The sequence below is a fragment of the Aricia agestis genome, chromosome 21 (genome assembly GCF_905147365.1).
Source record: "Aricia agestis chromosome 21, ilAriAges1.1, whole genome shotgun sequence".
NCBI classification, from domain to species: Eukaryota; Metazoa; Arthropoda; class Insecta; order Lepidoptera; family Lycaenidae; genus Aricia; species Aricia agestis.
The window spans coordinates 5,548,739-5,565,802 of NC_056426.1; the positions used below are offsets into that span (position 1 = coordinate 5,548,739).

At 39.4% G+C, this 17,064-nt stretch overlaps 1 protein-coding gene across 1 annotated transcript; it reads right to left on the minus strand.

Moving 5' to 3' along the window:
* Positions 1-3,439: 3,439 nt before the first annotated feature.
* LOC121737720 (general transcription factor IIH subunit 3) lies at positions 3,440-14,884 on the minus strand. Its single transcript, XM_042129405.1, has 9 exons — positions 14,721-14,884; positions 14,456-14,636; positions 13,929-14,027; positions 13,243-13,339; positions 12,183-12,299; positions 10,679-10,807; positions 9,648-9,783; positions 9,333-9,369; positions 3,440-3,583 (listed from the first exon to the last, which is right to left on the minus strand). Exons 1-9 carry the CDS (start codon positions 14,734-14,736, stop codon positions 3,520-3,522), a joined length of 876 nt encoding a protein of 291 aa, XP_041985339.1. The 5' UTR covers positions 14,737-14,884; the 3' UTR covers positions 3,440-3,519.
* Between the last annotated feature and the right edge of the window lie 2,180 nt (positions 14,885-17,064).

A 17,064-nucleotide genomic window follows, 5' to 3' on the forward strand; every position in this document is an offset into this window, starting at 1 on the left:
CAAGCGGCAGCCGGCTGCCGCATAACAATTGAAAATCTATTGTGTCTGCGATGCCCACGATCGAGGTTAATTAATAAATAAAGGAATTAAAGACGTGAGTGGAAGAACAAGATACTTAACTAACATTTTGTAACATCAGGACAATCACGCATTTTTTCCCATATAATTTGAGCGAACCTTGAAACATACCTACTTCTTCTGGCTACACATAAAATCCACATTTTTTATTTTAAATAAAATTATTCCAGTCCTAAAGCTTCCATTTATGCAAAAAAAAAAGCGGCAATTTTTTAACTGTTACCTGCTTATTCCACTGACGTCTTCAAAATTACGCTAACTGCAACACTCCAAACGCATTAATTAATTACTTAACTTTAATTCAATTAAGATCTGGACATAGTCTCCTTACATTTTTTAATTCTTCATTAATTAAAAGTTAAGTAATCATTAAATATCTCTGAGTGCTGCCGCAAGTAAGAGCCAGTCCACACGGCGCGCGACACGGCGCGTTGCGACGACGCAGTGCTGCCGTTTGACGCATAGCCGGCCACACGGGCGCTGCATCAAGCAGTCTTATCGTCAACACCCCTCCCGCTTCGTATCGGGGCCTGCTGTCCGTCATGTGTGCGTAAAGGTAGCATTCGGATCAAGGCGACCGCGACCCACTGCTTTATACAAGGTGTAACAAAAACAAGTGATAATACTTTAGGGTGTGTACGTGTTCCTTGTAGAGAGTTCACTGTGAAAGTAGCAGCGCTGAAAGACCAAATTTTTTTTCACTTTTGTATGGGAAAACTCGTGACGCTCGAGCCCTTGCCCATACAAAAGTGAAAAAAAATGTTCGTCTTTCAGAGCTGCTACTTTCACAGTGAACTCTCTACAAGGAACATGTACACACCCTAAAGTATTATCACTAGTTTTTGTTACACACTGTAGAGTTCACTGTGAAAGTAGCAGCGCTGAAAGGCCAAAATTTTTTTTCACTTTTGTATGGGGAAACTCGTGACGTTCGGGCGCTTGCCCATACAAAAGTGAAAAAAAAATTGGTCTTTCAACGCTGCTACTTTCACAGTGAACTCTCTACAAGGAACACATACATACCCTAAAGTATTATCACTTATTTTTGTTACAACCTGTATAAAGGCCATGCCCAAACGTCGCGCGACTCGGTCGCTTGCATCCGTCAGCACTTCCTATTAATTCATATAAAGCAGTAGGTCGCGGTCTCGCGTCTCAGTCTCGCGTCGCGGTCACCTTGATCCGAAAGCTAACTTTACGCGCCGCGCTGCTGTCACGACGCAGCACGCCGTGTGAACACCTTGGTTATTTGTATGTAAAACGTCGACACAACGCTGACGCAACGCGCCGTGTGGACTGGCTCTTAGGGTTTTGTAAAGCGTCATGTTGAAGTAATTTTGGCGCGAATTATAAATTTTTTATACATATTTAGTTTAAGTACCTATAGCCTATACAACGTTGCTGCCTTTTTTAACCGACTTCCAAAAAGGAGGAGGTTATATGTTCGGCTGTGGAGATTTGATGGTCAATAATTTGTTATTCTTTTCTATCAAGTATCTTTCAAACGTTGGACTGAGAAGGACAGCAATGTGAACTATCCATTGTGTAAATATTCATATTGGTAACTAGGTAATTTTAGAGTAATTGCAGTATTTGTAGACGTAGATGCGGAGCATAAAGTTAATATACCTAGCGGAATAGAGAAACAAAGTCCTGAGCAAGAGAGATGTCACTACACAGCACTCTTTTTTTGACGTCCAGTCGGCACGTGCCGCACGTAGACAATTTAATCTCATAGAATTCATGTTCAATCATGCTTGTGTAAGTGTGTACAGATATTTTTACACACAGATGAAACCAATTTCGGTTTCGTTTGACAGCTCGAGATTGTTGCTCTATTCCGCTAGGGTATATTAACTTTATGATGCGGAGTAAAAAAATGTACAATTTCCTACACAGTACAAAACAGGAGGAAATTGATTCCTAGGCAGTTGACAGACCAACGCCATTTGGTCGGATCATGGCTAGGTTTGACGTAACGCGACCAAACTGCCTTGGAATCAACTTCTCTCATAGTACATTTCTCTACTCGCTGGTATATTTTGCTAATGAATAAAAATTGCCAGCCTACATCCATGTTTAATATTTTTTTCTGTAAAATATTTTACATTCGTCCAATAATTTTGTACTTTCTGGTTAAATAATGAATTTATCGTAAACGGTATCATGACAAATTCTATATTTAGCCAACAATCTTCCACAAACATCAATAATAATATTTTTTTACTTAAAAATTTTTAAACACCAGTGTTACGCCTAAAGATCATAATCAAGACACATTAAAAGATTATATTAAAACGAAATGTATGTTATTGATAATCATTGGAGGTAAATAAAGACTGATTGTAAAACTCGATAGCATTTTATTGATTCGATAATTGATATCGAAGTGCAATATTGCGCTTTTCGTCGAACTATTTAATACCTGAATTTCCAAGGTCCTATATTTCGTTATCTAGATTTATTAACGACTGGAGTGACGCCCGCACTCCGTTGCGCCAAAAATCATTCATCGCGCGGGAACCGTACATATTTCCGGGATAAAAGGATCCTTTTTTTTTTTATGAAATAAGGGGTCAAACGAGCAAACGGGTCACCTGATGGAATGCAACTTCCGTCGCCCATGGACACTCGCAGCATCAGAAGAGCTGCAGGTGCGTTGCCGGCCTTCTAAGCGGTAATAGGGGAGGGTAGGGAAGGGAATAGGGGAGGGTACGGAAGGAAATAGGGGAGGGTAGGGAAAGGAAAATGGTAGGGGATTGGGCCTCCGGTAAACTCACTTACTCGGCGAAACACAGCGGAAGCGCTGTTTCACGCCGGTTTTCTGTGAGGACGTGGTATCTCTCCGGTCGAGCCGGCCCATTCGTGCCGAAGCATGGCTCTCCTACGTCAATCCTATGTCTATGGGGACGTCCACAAATTACGTGAGGTGTTTTTTTTAATTTTCTGACCCTCCCTTCCCCGCCGGTGAGATTTTATTCAACCTCCTCCCCCATCCCCCAATCTCACATGAGATTTTTCAAAGTGTAGGTTTCTTACGTAAACGCATTGGATTGTTTGACAGTCAGTAGATGCATAAACTGAATGAATTTATTTTCTTTCGAACGAATTAGTGAATAATCTTTAATCGTATTACGATTACTTAATTTATTACTTAATCTTAAGCATACGTACAATCTGGATGAAATGGACCAAAATAGTTAAAAAAAAATTACGTGAGATTTGCCGATACCTCTCGCCAACGTAAAATTAGATGAGATTTGACCCCCTTTGGGGCAACGGAGTTGATTTGAAAAGTTGTCTAATAATTGTTGTAACTATTATACTAATCACTTTAAAAGTCAAAAATAAAAAAAACGTAATAACTATCTTATTAGCTAAACTTTATTTAAACATACTTACAAACTTTGCACTATTTCATGTATTGAATATATCACAGGTTCACACTTTCATCTTCTTTTTCTTCGGTTTGATGGGCAGAGGTCCGCCGATTTTGAACACAGTACTGAAATAAAACATTTCTTAAATATACAATTTAAACATTACTAAATGATAATAATGATTAAAATAGCCTCTAGTCATGGGAAAATGTAGCGCTCTATTAACAAAAAGATTATCCCAGAACTTTTTGCGTTTTGTGGCGAAATTATAAATCTTATATCTTTAAACGAGCAATTCTTGTATATGTCGTAGATAATTTGTTTTATTTAGTCTTTAGATTTAATTTAAGAACCAGAAGGAATTTTTAATTAATTTTAGCGGATGTTAATTCTTATTTGATTTGACTTCCGGGTGTTAATTAAATTAATTTTAATATTCACCGGAAGGAAGTTTAAGCGAGCACCGTGACGTCACATCTTGTGGTGGTGGCGGCATGTGGACAGAGTCGGAGTGGGAGTGGTGAGACTTCTCATTTGGTTGAGCAGAATTATAGTAACCGTCGAGAAGTGAACACTACTTTGCTCCGAAACTGTCGGTTCGCATAGTTTAATTAAATTATAGTGATTTGTGCACTAAATAATAAATCAGTGTTAAAACAAGTGTTGGAGTTTGTTATTTTCAAAATGAATCCTGATTTTCCTGCTGTCGATCACGACGAGAATACGGATCCGCCATCTCTGACTCCGTCATCAGAAGTGGGATCTGATACCCAGTGGCGCGCCCTCTTCGAAATGCAGCAGAAAAACATGATGCTACTTATTGAAGCCATCAAATCGCCGACGACACCTGTGATTATTCTTCCTGAAATCGACCCGGACCAACCAGATGTGGACGTACAGGCTTGGTGTAACACGGCTGAAATCTGTTTTGGTGACCAACCACCACAAGGTTCATCCTTGGTTATAGCGCTAAGTAAAGCCCTGAAGGGCAGCGCTTCAACATGGCTATCACAAATTTCACATGCAGGTATGACTTGGCAACATTTTCGTGAACTATTTCAAGCTCGGTACGAATTATCAGAGACATTAGCGGCAACGCTTATCAATTTAAACAACGGAAGGCCAAAAGAAAACGAATGTCTTGCTGCATACGCTAGCCGACTTATGACGTCATTGACAACGAGATGGAAAAATCTGGACATTGAAGAAATAGTGACTTCATATGTTTTGGCCCACATTGCCCAGTATGATCCCCGTGTTTACCGTTTGGCGTTTACTACCGAAATCAAAACTCGCAACAAGTTATTGCAGGAGGTGAAGGCGTGTTCGAATTTAAAACGGCGACTTGGCCCTGAATGCACATCAGATGCAAAACGCTTGAAGATGGAATTCAGCACCCAATTCAAATGCCATAATTGCGGTAAGCTGGGTCATAAAGCAGTCAACTGTCGTTCTGGAGTCCGCAAGACTGCCTCGAATATCGGATTGGCAATACAGACACAGACGGCAATCAACAAAGACAAGCAAGTAATCTGCTACCGTTGCGGTGAAAGCGGACACATTGCATCGAAATGTCGTCGTGGCGCGGGCGTTACCAGCAAGCCGAGTGAGCTTCCCGTGTCGAGTGGCAGAGCAGGCGTAGCTCATCCGACGGTCCAGCAGCGCGTGGATAGTTGTGAAGTGTCAAGTGTAGTTGGACAATTAGTACAGTCAGGTCAGTCGTATGATTTTTATTTTGATTCTGGTGCCGAATGCTCTCTCGTTAAGCAATGTGTTGCTAACAAATTTGTGGGCACGCATTCCTACGTGCCGGTGTGTATAAAAGGGATAGGTAATTCGTTTACAGAATGTAGAGAACAGATTTTATGCGACGTAATTATTAATGGTCACTCTTTGCAAATTTTATTTCATGTTTTACCGGACTTTTCTTTAAAGTATGACATCATGATTGGCCGCGAAATATTAAAATTAGGTTTTCAACTGTGTTTAACTAGTTCTTCCCTTACTATTACGAAGTCAAAGTCGGTTAATTTTTGTAAACAAGTAAGCAATACTAATGCAAATTTTGATGACATTGATAGCGATATTGAAAATAAAAGCAAGTTGATTTCTTTGCTATCTGAATTTTCTCACGCTTTTATTAATGGTTTGCCAAAAACCAGAGTTACTTCCGGTGAACTTAAGATCACACTTAAGGATCCACACAAAACCGTTTATCGTCGACCCTATAGACTTAGTCAGAGCGAGAAAGAAGTAGTACGTTCTAAAGTAAAGGAACTTCTTGAAGCCAACATTATTCGTCCAAGCCACTCTCCATTCGCGAGCCCTATTCTTCTTGTGAAGAAACGAGACGGTACCGATCGCATGGTTGTAGACTATCGTGAATTAAATTCAAACACAGTGCCTGATAGGTTTCCGCTTCCTCTTATAGGTGATCAAATTGCTAGGCTATCAGGGGCATCCTTCTACACCTGTCTAGATTGTGCCAGTGGCTTCAACCAAATTAAAATCGAGCCTGCTAGCATTGAACGTACAGCCTTTATAACACCAGACGGGCAGTTCGAATACCTCGCCATGCCGTTTGGTCTTCGAAACGCTCCAAGTGTTTTTCAAAGAGCTGTTAGTAATGCCCTAGGTGAATTACTCCATTCGTATGTAGTACTTTATATTGATGACATTTTAATACCTTCTGTGTCTGAAGACCAAGGCATCGATAGACTTCGTGAGGTGTTATTAGCTCTCACAAAATCTGGGTTCTCACTGAACATTTCTAAGTGTTCCTTTATGAAGCGCCGCGTAGAATTTTTAGGCTATGAGATAACAGCTGGTGAACTAAGACCGAACCCTAGAAAAATTGAAGCTTTAACTAAACTTCCTCCTCCTGATAATGTCCACCAACTTAGACAGTTTATAGGACTTGCTTCATATTTCCGTAAATTTGTTAAAGATTTTTCCAAAATTATGGCTCCGTTGTTTTTATTAACTTCTAATAAACGATTTGCTTGGAAACCGGAGCACGAATGTATAAGACAGAAAATCATTTCAATTTTAACAACAAAGCCTGTATTGATCATTTTCGATCAAAATCTCCCCATTGAATTGCATACTGATGCGAGTGCTGACGGTTACGGTGCTATTCTTTTCCAAAAAGTTGATGACAAACTTCATGTGGTAGAATATTTTAGTAAACGCACTTCAAAAGCTGAATCTAAATACCACTCTTACGAGTTGGAGACTCTGGCTGTAGTGAATGCTGTAAAGCACTTTCGTCATTATTTGCAAGGAATTAATTTTAGTGTTGTCACTGATTGCAACTCGTTAAGGGCTTCCAAAAATAAAATCGATATTACACCCCGGGTTCACCGCTGGTGGGCTTTCCTTCAGGCCTTCGACTTCCAAATTTTATACCGCGAGGGTCGTCGTATGGCCCATGTCGATTTTCTTTCCCGAAACCCTATAGAACAGGTACCTGACTCTACCAAAATTCTTGAAAAGGTGACACCAAAACGTGTTGATATGGCTTCTCTTTCTGATAATTGGTTATTAGCTGAACAATTAAACGATCAAGAAATACAGTCCATTGTCACAAACCTTAAAAATCATAATATACCTTCAGATGTCTCAAAAACTTACGAGATTCGTTCAGGTATTTTATATCGAAAGGTACAAAGAAATAATCGCACGCGTTGTCTTCCTATTGTCCCGCGCGCATTTCGTTGGTCCGTAATAAATAACGTTCACGAATCTATCATGCACCTCGGTTGGGAAAAGACCTTGGAAAAGGTATATGAGCACTATTGGTTTGAGCATATGGCCAAGTATGTACGTAAGTTTGTTGACAACTGCATTACATGCAAAATATCAAAATCGCACTCGGGTCGTATTCAAGCTGAACTCCATCCTATTCCAAAAATAAATGTTCCATGGCACACGGTTCATATCGATATTACCGGAAAACTTAGTGGTAAAAACGACGTTAAAGAATACGTCATTGTGTTAATTGATGCTTTCACTAAATTTGTTCTACTTTACCACACAATAAGAATTGATACTGCTAGTGTAATGAAATCTCTCAAGTCTAGTATATCTCTATTCGGAGCTCCCACTCGGATCATTGCAGACCAGGGACGATGTTTTGCCAGTAAAGATTTTAAAGATTTTTGCGAAACCCATAAAATGTCTTTACATTTAATAGCTACAGGCTCGAGTCGTGCTAATGGACAGGTGGAGCGGGTGATGAGTACTCTGAAAGGCTTGTTGTCGTGCGTTGAATCTTCGAATAGATCGTGGCAAGAGGCTCTAGAGGAAGTACAGTTGGCTTTAAATTGCACAGTCCACCGTGTCGTAGGAGCGAGTGCCCTGGAGCTTCTAATAGGTCGCGTAGCTAGACCTCTGAATCTGTTAACGTATGAGGAAACTGAACCTGAAGTTAACATTGCCGAAGTGAGAGAGCATGCGGCAGCAAACATTTTAAAATCAGCTAGTCATGATAAAGCTAGGTTCGATAAAAATAAAGCAAAGCTTATTAAATTTAAGGTAGGAGATTTAGTTTTACTTCAAAACGAGGAGAGAAATCAGACTAAGCTAGATCCAAAGTATAAAGGGCCTTTTAAAGTTGTTGAAGTGTTAGATAATGATCGTTATCTCTTAAAATCCTTAACTGGAAATAGAACTTATAAGTATGCCCATGATCGTCTCAGAAAGATGCCTTTATGTAGTGTTCCTATTGATTCCAATGTAAGTGACAATGATGTGCCGGATACCGGAGATGTCGAGGCGAGTGTTTCGTTACAGAGTTAGACACATATTCTGGCTACATGGTCATACTTACCTGTTTGTCTGTAGTCGTAACTGTGATTCACTTGTGAGTCATTCAGGGGGCGATGGGCAGCAAACGGTATGGTGAAAGACCTTGGTTTCTATAGAAACTATCGTTAAAGAATCGTGGACTCGATTTTTGATAGTTGGTACTATTGTATAAAGATGTCGGGCCTTAATATGTGATCTTAATGTTAAACACAAATTGGAACAAGTTAATGTTGTAATAAAACTAAGTTAAAGTTGTAAATTTGTAGTAAAAAGGCACCTTTCTTTGATGAATTCATGACATAATGATTGTTAAACTCGGTCAGGCTGGCCGAGGTTTCATGTCCTACATTAACTCCAGATAGTTCTTTGTTTCTTTTCAGATAACCACGAGGACGTGTGACTCGTCAGGCTGGCCGTGTCGTAGATAATTTGTTTTATTTAGTCTTTAGATTTAATTTAAGAACCAGAAGGAATTTTTAATTAATTTTAGCGGATGTTAATTCTTATTTGATTTGACTTCCGGGTGTTAATTAAATTAATTTTAATATTCACCGGAAGGAAGTTTAAGCGAGCACCGTGACGTCACATCTTGTGGTGGTGGCGGCATGTGGACAGAGTCGGAGTGGGAGTGGTGAGACTTCTCATTTGGTTGAGCAGAATTATAGTAACCGTCGAGAAGTGAACACTACTTTGCTCCGAAACTGTCGGTTCGCATAGTTTAATTAAATTATAGTGATTTGTGCACTAAATAATAAATCAGTGTTAAAACAAGTGTTGGAGTTTGTTATTTTCAAAATGAATCCTGATTTTCCTGCTGTCGATCACGACGAGAATACGGATCCGCCATCTCTGACTCCGTCATATATATATATTTGGAATCTCGGAATCGGCTCCAACGATTTTCATGAAATTTAGTATACAGGGGGTTTCGAGGGCGATAAATCGATCTAGCTAGGAATCATTTTTAGAAAATGTCATTTTATTCATGTTTTATCGAATACCGAGCAAAACTCTGTCTAACAGCTAGTACTTTTTAACTGTGGTATGGATAAAAAAAATACTTACTGGCAAGTTGTGCAGATAGGACTGAATTTGCAGAACACTAGAAATAGAAAAAAAAAAACACAATAAGTTTTACAGCAATTTTAACAATGTTATTAACATTTACAAGAAACGCTTTTGGGGATTCTGTTTTTGATCCTTCGAGCCGGATGCCACCAATCACAAAGCTAAGTTAATGATCTATTGGCTGGGCTCGACATAACACTACCAAATTACGTAGGTCCGCTATCTGACCATGAACCAACATATTTGTCCCGATCCCTGCTGTATGCCACACGGCAATATAGACTCTATCGACGTGGCAGGAGGGTATATTACCGCTCAGACAGACGGAGCACACGTAGCCGATGGTGAGCAGGTCGCGGTGGCAGAAGCAGGCGGCGCGGTAGTCGACGCGGCCGCGCCCGGGCAGCACCAGGGACCGCCGCTCGTGAGCCTCCGGGAGGAACACCCACTGCAAATAAACAAGTAAAACCGTTATTTAAAATATTAAAATCCTGACTGCACTGATATCCAGTGTCACTAAGGCTTCAGTTAGGGCGGGAGCGGCGGCGGCGCGTGCCAATGTATAGATTTATATGGACAAGCCGTCTAGTACATTGGGCGGCGAGCGGCTTTTGAGGCCTGTCCATATAAATCTGTACATGAAACACGTTGTTCCCGCGCCACTGTCCACTGATTTCGAGACTTAAGCCTTACAGTAAACACGAATTTAACAACAACTCTCAGGCTATAGACAATATAGTTGCGCGCCAGCTGACAACGTCGCACAGCAGTTTGCGACGTTGTCAGCTGGCGCGCAGCATGATCATATTTTACTCTCTTTTATTTACACAAAGTATAACTACACAAATTCTACTTGTATTCGTCTGTCGGCATAAACGGCACATGACAGATAAAGGCAGCCGATCTTGAATAGTTATTTTATGTCGCAGCATTAATATCTTTATTATAAGGGGCTATTTGTTAGGCATAATCATGCCACAATTTCAGATTAGATCAAAGTACACAAATCGATTGATTCTCAGAAACCCTGTCTTTTACAATTATTGAAGACATGAGTGGAAGAACCAGATAAGTAACAGTAAAGAGTTTTTTTCAATATATGAAGGCTTTAGGCCGGCCCTATTTATTATATTTTCAAATCATTAATTTGAAAATATATGATTATAAAAAAACCGTGCATTGTGTGTAGCCAGATTTAACCAGGTGATGAAGTAGATAAGTTACAAGGTTTGTTCAAATTAAGAAGAAAAAAATGAGTAAATGTCCATATGTTACAAAATGTTATGTATCGTGTTTTTCCACTCACGTCTTCAATTATAGTAGTTGCATAACCTAAATCTTACCAGCAAATACTGCAACAAGCCGTCCAGGGATGGCACTTTAAGATACAGCCCTCCGGTGATGTCACAGCCCTGCTGCAGCAGACTGAGGTGTTTGTCCAGCGAGCACACGTCTATCAGTACTTGTTGTTTCTGAAATTATAGTTAAGATTGTACTCATCAAATATACAGTAAAATACAAAATTATTAGCACTTTAGAGTTTGTACTACACAAAATCCTGTTATTGGTATTCCTTACAATTATTTACAGATGTCACCTCCCAGCGCGCCTGGGATGAACTCTGCTCCAGATCCACCTTAGTGCAAATAAGTAATTCATTTTCAGAAACAGCGTTGGCCCGAATTAAGGCAGCTAGCTGCCCGGAATCAGGCGCTTGGCTCCAGGCGTTACCATCACCGCACCTCGGCACTCTTCTATATGATAACACCCTTCGAGTAGCAGTGGCACTGAGACTGGGTTGCGAGGTGTGCGAGCCTCACCGCTGCCCATGCGGTTCTGAAGCTGACGCCTACGGTCACCACGGACTCAGCTGCTTTAAAGCAGCCGGCCGTTTTGCTAGACACCATGCACTTAATGACATTCTTCGTCGAGCTTTGGTGTCAGCAGACGTACCGTGTGTTCTCGAGCCCCCCGGTTTGAGTAGGAGCGACGGCAAACGCCCGGATGGCCTTACTTTGATACCATGGGAAAAAGGTCGTTGCCTCCTATGGGATGCCACGTGCGTGAGTACATACGCCGCTTCGCACATTTCCGGCACTGCTCGAACCGCGGGGTCTGCCGCCGAATACGCAGCCAGGCAGAAACACACTAAGTATGCGGATCTGGGACAGAAATACCTTTTCGTTCCTTTTGCCATGGAAACAGGGGGTACCTGGTGTAACGAAGCTAAAGCTTTCGTTCGCCAGCTCGGACGTCGGTTGCGGGAATCGGGTAAAGATCCCCGCTCCGGGGCGTACCTGGCCCAACACGTCTCCCTAGCCATTCAGCGCGGTAACGCGGCCAGTGTGATGGGGACATTTGAGCACGGTACACTGCGGGGTGGCCTTTTTGATTAAGAGTTTTAGTTTTTCCCTTTTTTTTTAGTCTAATTATTATCATTGTTAAATTATTTATATTTATGTTTCTGTAGTTTATTGTTATTGTTAATTTTATACTCTGAATAGTGTGCCTAATTATCTTAAAATTTATCATATTTAGATTTAACATATATTGGTAAAAAAAATTTTACATATTACTTTTTTATTTTTAAATAAAAATCTAAGTGGCCATTTAGAATGACAGCCAACGAATTTGAATTTCGAATGTAAAAATGTTGTTTGCTCACTGTAGTATGAAATAGATACATTTTTTATTGCTCACATTAGAAATAGTATTTTTCTTTTTCAAGCAGAACATTGCCAAAGCGTCAAAGCCTAAAATCTAAATGCTTCCTCGATAAATGGACTGTCCAACACACGAGGATTTTTTATTGTTCACAAAAAACAAACTCTTTAAATAGATAGTAACCTGAGCGGTGAAGAACACGTTCATGTAGTTGATATACTGCGCGGCGGTGTCCGAGCTCCCCGTCACCACCAACAGCCGGCTGCTCATGCGCACACCCAGCGGCGCCTCCCGACGCATCTGGATACGAATATAAGCTTTATTATACGTGGATAAGGTTAACAGAAAGTGAAGGAAGTGTTAAACAATGCAATTTTTTATAATTTTATACAATTAGTCTTATGATGTATCACAATGTAAGTAGATATGAATAAATTGAAAATCCATGAATCTAAGGTGAAATTTACTGCAATGCTGTAGAACTTTTTGATTGGATTAATTTGGGAACCAATAGAAATGCTTCATTTCCGTGACCACGCTCAGCGGAATGATTTTATTGGCTCTTGTAAAATACATTCCTCACAACGCAGCTTAGCTCATCTCCAGTGGAAACGCAGCCTAAGCCCGGGCGCGCACTAGCGGCCAAGCTGCGGCGGCCAGGCCGCGGCGGTCATCGAGATATACGAGACACACCTTCGTATGAAACCGCCATAGACGACGCGCACCTGGCTGCGGCCACACCATACTTTCGATGGCCGCCGCGGCCTGGCCGCTAGTGCGCGCCCGGGCTAATGCTTACAATGAGCCTTCAGAGCTAATTCCTCTATCAATGTGTGTTTGCACGGGCGTATATATTATAGCTTTGATAAGGGGGGGGGAGTCCCTAACATAAAATAGCGGCCAAGTGCGAGTAGGAATCGCCCATCAAGGGTTCCGCAGCAGCAAATAGGCAACGTGTTTAGGAAATCAAAAATATTTTTTTATACATGTATCGCACCGATTTTAATCGGCGAGGTACATATATCATTGTCGAAATTGGACAAGCAAGATGGATAGAAATGGGGGGGGGGGGGGGGGGTCCGGAACCCCAGGACACCCCCCTTATATACGCCCATGTGTGTTTGAAACAATCATGTTAACCTTTTCACTTATAACTCCTCCCCCCCCCCCATTTATTATACCTCATTATATCCAAATAAAGATTTTTTTTAACTTACTGCAAACATAGCTTATGAGTACTTACCCTGGAAATAAAACACAGTCCCATAGCCATGGCCCCAGCCAGTAGGGACTCCCCAGGCCTTTCTTCTTGTGGCTGGCTCTTTATTAGGTTCACCAGCCTGAAAATAATGAAGAGAACCTCGAAACAAGAAAATAACAACATGGGTTTATATAAATTTTTATAACTTAACCCTTCGATCGTGGAAAAACGAGACACAATAGAATTTTTTCGACGTGGGAGAGCCATGCTTCGGCACGAATGGGCCGGCTCGACCGGAGAAATACCACGTTCTCACAGAAAACCAGCGTAAAACAGCACTTGCACTGTGTTTCGCCGAGTGAGTGAGTTTACCGGAGGCCCGATCCCCTACCCTATTCCCTTCCCTACCCTATTATCCTATTCCCTCTTAAAAGGCCGGCAACGCACCTGCAGCTTTTCTGATGCTGATTCTGATTAATTATTCCAAAAATTCTTTACTGAAATAAGCCAACCATCAACAAACTTTATAACTGTTTGTTGATGGTGAGTTAAAATCAGAGTGACTGCGGTCAGGTAAACTCAGTGGTCCTAAGTATTTGTAATCATTCTTTTTAAAAATCCTGTTTTTAAATACTTAGTTTTTTGCCGGATCATGATAGATCAAACTGACTTAAAAAAAACTGTAAGCAATATGTCAAAATAAGTTTCTTTCACTTAAAAAATCATACCTCATTTTTATTGTTTTCTCAACTAGCGTAAACAGTTCATATTGGCCGTCTATCTGTCGCACATCCAGTGGCTTACCAGGGGATGGATATAGATATTCACTGAAACAAACAAGAGACAAAATATTATGATTAATCAACAGCATTGTAAAAAGTAAAAGAAAAATTATAAAACTAACACATTTTTAATAAAGAATGGCAAATAACAAGCTTTTACTACACAAATGGCTATTTTCACCAACTGGTCCAATGCCAAATATCTTTATAAAACGCCTTATTGTCACCTAAGTCTAATTGTTACCTTTTCTAAAGTCTGAACTCCTAACTCTGAACCCATCAATCCCCAAGCGGCAGCCGGCTGTCGCATAACAATTGAAAATCTATAGTTTCTCGATGGAGGTGTTAAGAGATATGAAAATATGTAAAGCAATGCTATAGGGGCAATGCCTATGTCACTCTGAGAAGAGTGACAAAGGCAAAAGTATACATCAATTAACTTAAATATATATTATAGTTTATGATATAAATACCTTTTATGGAAATGGCATCCTATAACAGCTAACTGGTTCCTCGCTTTCTGCATTAAATGTGAGTTGGCGAACGCAATCACAGCGTCCAAGCATCCGGTCAGAACTTTGGGTTCCTCTGTTATATACCGCTGATTCGGATTCGTGTCCACTACTATCACTAACAGACTGAAGTCCGACGGGACTAAAAGAAACAAGAGACATTAATTATAACGAAAAATATGATGTACTTATTAAAATGTGACTGTGATTAAGTTATGCAGCGTACCTTCGTCATCTGCCATGTTTTTAACCGTTTTATAACTTTCGTATGTTACGTATACAGATTTTACTGATGTTTAATTAACAAATTTAAAAGCATTAATGGTATTTAAATACTATTAATTCTAAAAATATCTTTTTGTTTATTCCGCTATCTGCAGATAGGTATTGACAAACATGTTTGAAGTTTCTTCTTCTTCTTTTTATAAATATAGTGTTTTTGTGCTTTTTCCAATGACTTGTCCAATCTACTAGTCATTAACCCTATAATAAAACAATATTCTTTAATATAATTTTCAGCATCGTTTTTCTATATTGTCAGGTCTATAGTCTAGTCAAAGCTTAGACTTTGTAAAAGTGTTAAAAGTCAAATACATTCAAGAAGCAATTTTAGGAAAATAATTGGAAAATAATACAAAAACTCCAATTGACACTTGACATTGACACAATGACATTAGCTTTTTTTTATATTTTCATTTATATTTTTTAATTTTAATTTTAACAATCTTAACTAGATGGCGTAAGGATAGACACTTCTAGATTTTCTATTGGTTCCTCACCGATCTGAAATTATCTGTAGGTTGGCATCACTGACTACATATGGGTTGTGTTTCCAAAAAATATCAGTGTACTATCAAGTGTGACATAAATCAAAAATATACCTTAAACCTAAGCGATCATTGGCCTAAGCGATTAGGCCAGTACACTGGTAATAGTTTAGGAACACGCTGACATAATAAAAACTTGTCAAACAGTTGACAACTGAAAGAGTTTTGGAGGGCATGTCACTCTCACTTTCAAACTTCTTCTACTTTTTATTGTTGGTGTGGTTTTTATTATTTTTTCCCAAATTGTGGTTTTTGGGTTTTTGATATTCATTATTGGTAAAATATTAGCCATTAAATATCCGTTAACTTGCACAAGTGCAGGCAAGATGTTGTCAAAACCAAAATGTATAATTCCTGTGAAATTTGGTGTGAATATCGGTAAATAGGGCTATTTCTTCCGTGAATTTTAGCTAAAACATCGTTATAATAACTTTATTATCCTATTCATTGGAATATTATTGTGTCTTTTTCAAGTTGAAATGTATCAAGTTTTACATTCTTTTGCCCAGTTTTGTAGCAATAATTATTGATGGTATTCCCTGGTATTACCGATAGTTTTCTACGCCATACGCCATCTAATTACTAAAATGGAAACTGACAATCAAATTAATAAAAATATAGGAAAATCCCTCATTGAGATTTGAAAAGTAAATACTTTATAATAAGTAAATACAAAATTTGTTAAATAGTCATTAGCTAATTGTATATTATAGAAAATTCACTTTGTAAGTGATAATCGATTCGAATAGGAATCATACATAAATATTTTAAATAACAAGTATAATATAATAATAATTACAGGTATGTCCCTACTATCACACACAAAATGAAAAAAAAAATGGCGCCTGACATTTTCGAATAGCATCATGGCAATTGACATAATTTGAATGAAACTTTTTAGGCGTTTTAGTATTCTTAAATAAATGTATAAATTATTATAGTGTTTAGGGCCTGTTTCAACTTTCACCACTTCCTGATTAGTGCCGAATAGGCTATCCACCACTTACTTGAAAACGAATGCTCTGCATTATATGGCTGTCATGAAAATACATTAATTTTGATACGAAAATATTGTAATAATTGGCTAAGCATTTTTATAAAACCTTGGTACTACACAACTACACTACTTATTCACTTGGGACGAGTGGTAGGTCCAATTAGTTTGCGTTAATACAATATACTTAATTAGCATATGAAGACTTTATTTTAATCTACTTTCGAACAAGATGTGTGACGTAATCTAGGTAGGTACCGGTGTCACAGGTATGAGGTAGCGGCGACGCGACGTAACAAATCGCTGCGTCGGACGCCGCCGACGTGTGTCAACTTGTCACAGATTCATATTTGTCAATAAGCGCACCACGCATTCTTGACCGCGCATTTTTGTGGACGCCACCTATCCAGGGTTGGTAGTGGAGGGAAAAATAATAAGACTAAGTAAAATTAATGATTATTGTAAAGTTTTCTCATGACTTCTAAGGGCCAGCCAGCCAGCAGCCAGTAGCCAGCAGGTGTTAGGTATCAATTAGATTCTACATGTTACCCGATTTTATGTTTTATTTTACCACGACTAAAAGCCCAATGGGCCCAGCCATAACCATACAGCATACTCTTCAATTGTACAGGATATGGGCTATAGCCTAATAAGTAATATGCAAGTTCATGACGATCGGGCGCTTAGTGCCTATACAAATCGCAAAAAAATTACAAAAAACTACATAGAAACACGTCAAACCCGTATTA

Coding starts and splice junctions, on each gene's coding strand:
- LOC121737720 (XM_042129405.1), bottom strand. Junction 9,370..9,647: donor GTGCTCCGTCTGTCTGAGCG/GTAATATACCCT, acceptor TTCTATTTCTAG/TGTTCTGCAAATTCAGTCCT. Junction 3,584..9,332: donor CCTATCTGCACAACTTGCCA/GTAAGTATTTTT, acceptor GTTTTATTTCAG/TACTGTGTTCAAAATCGGCG.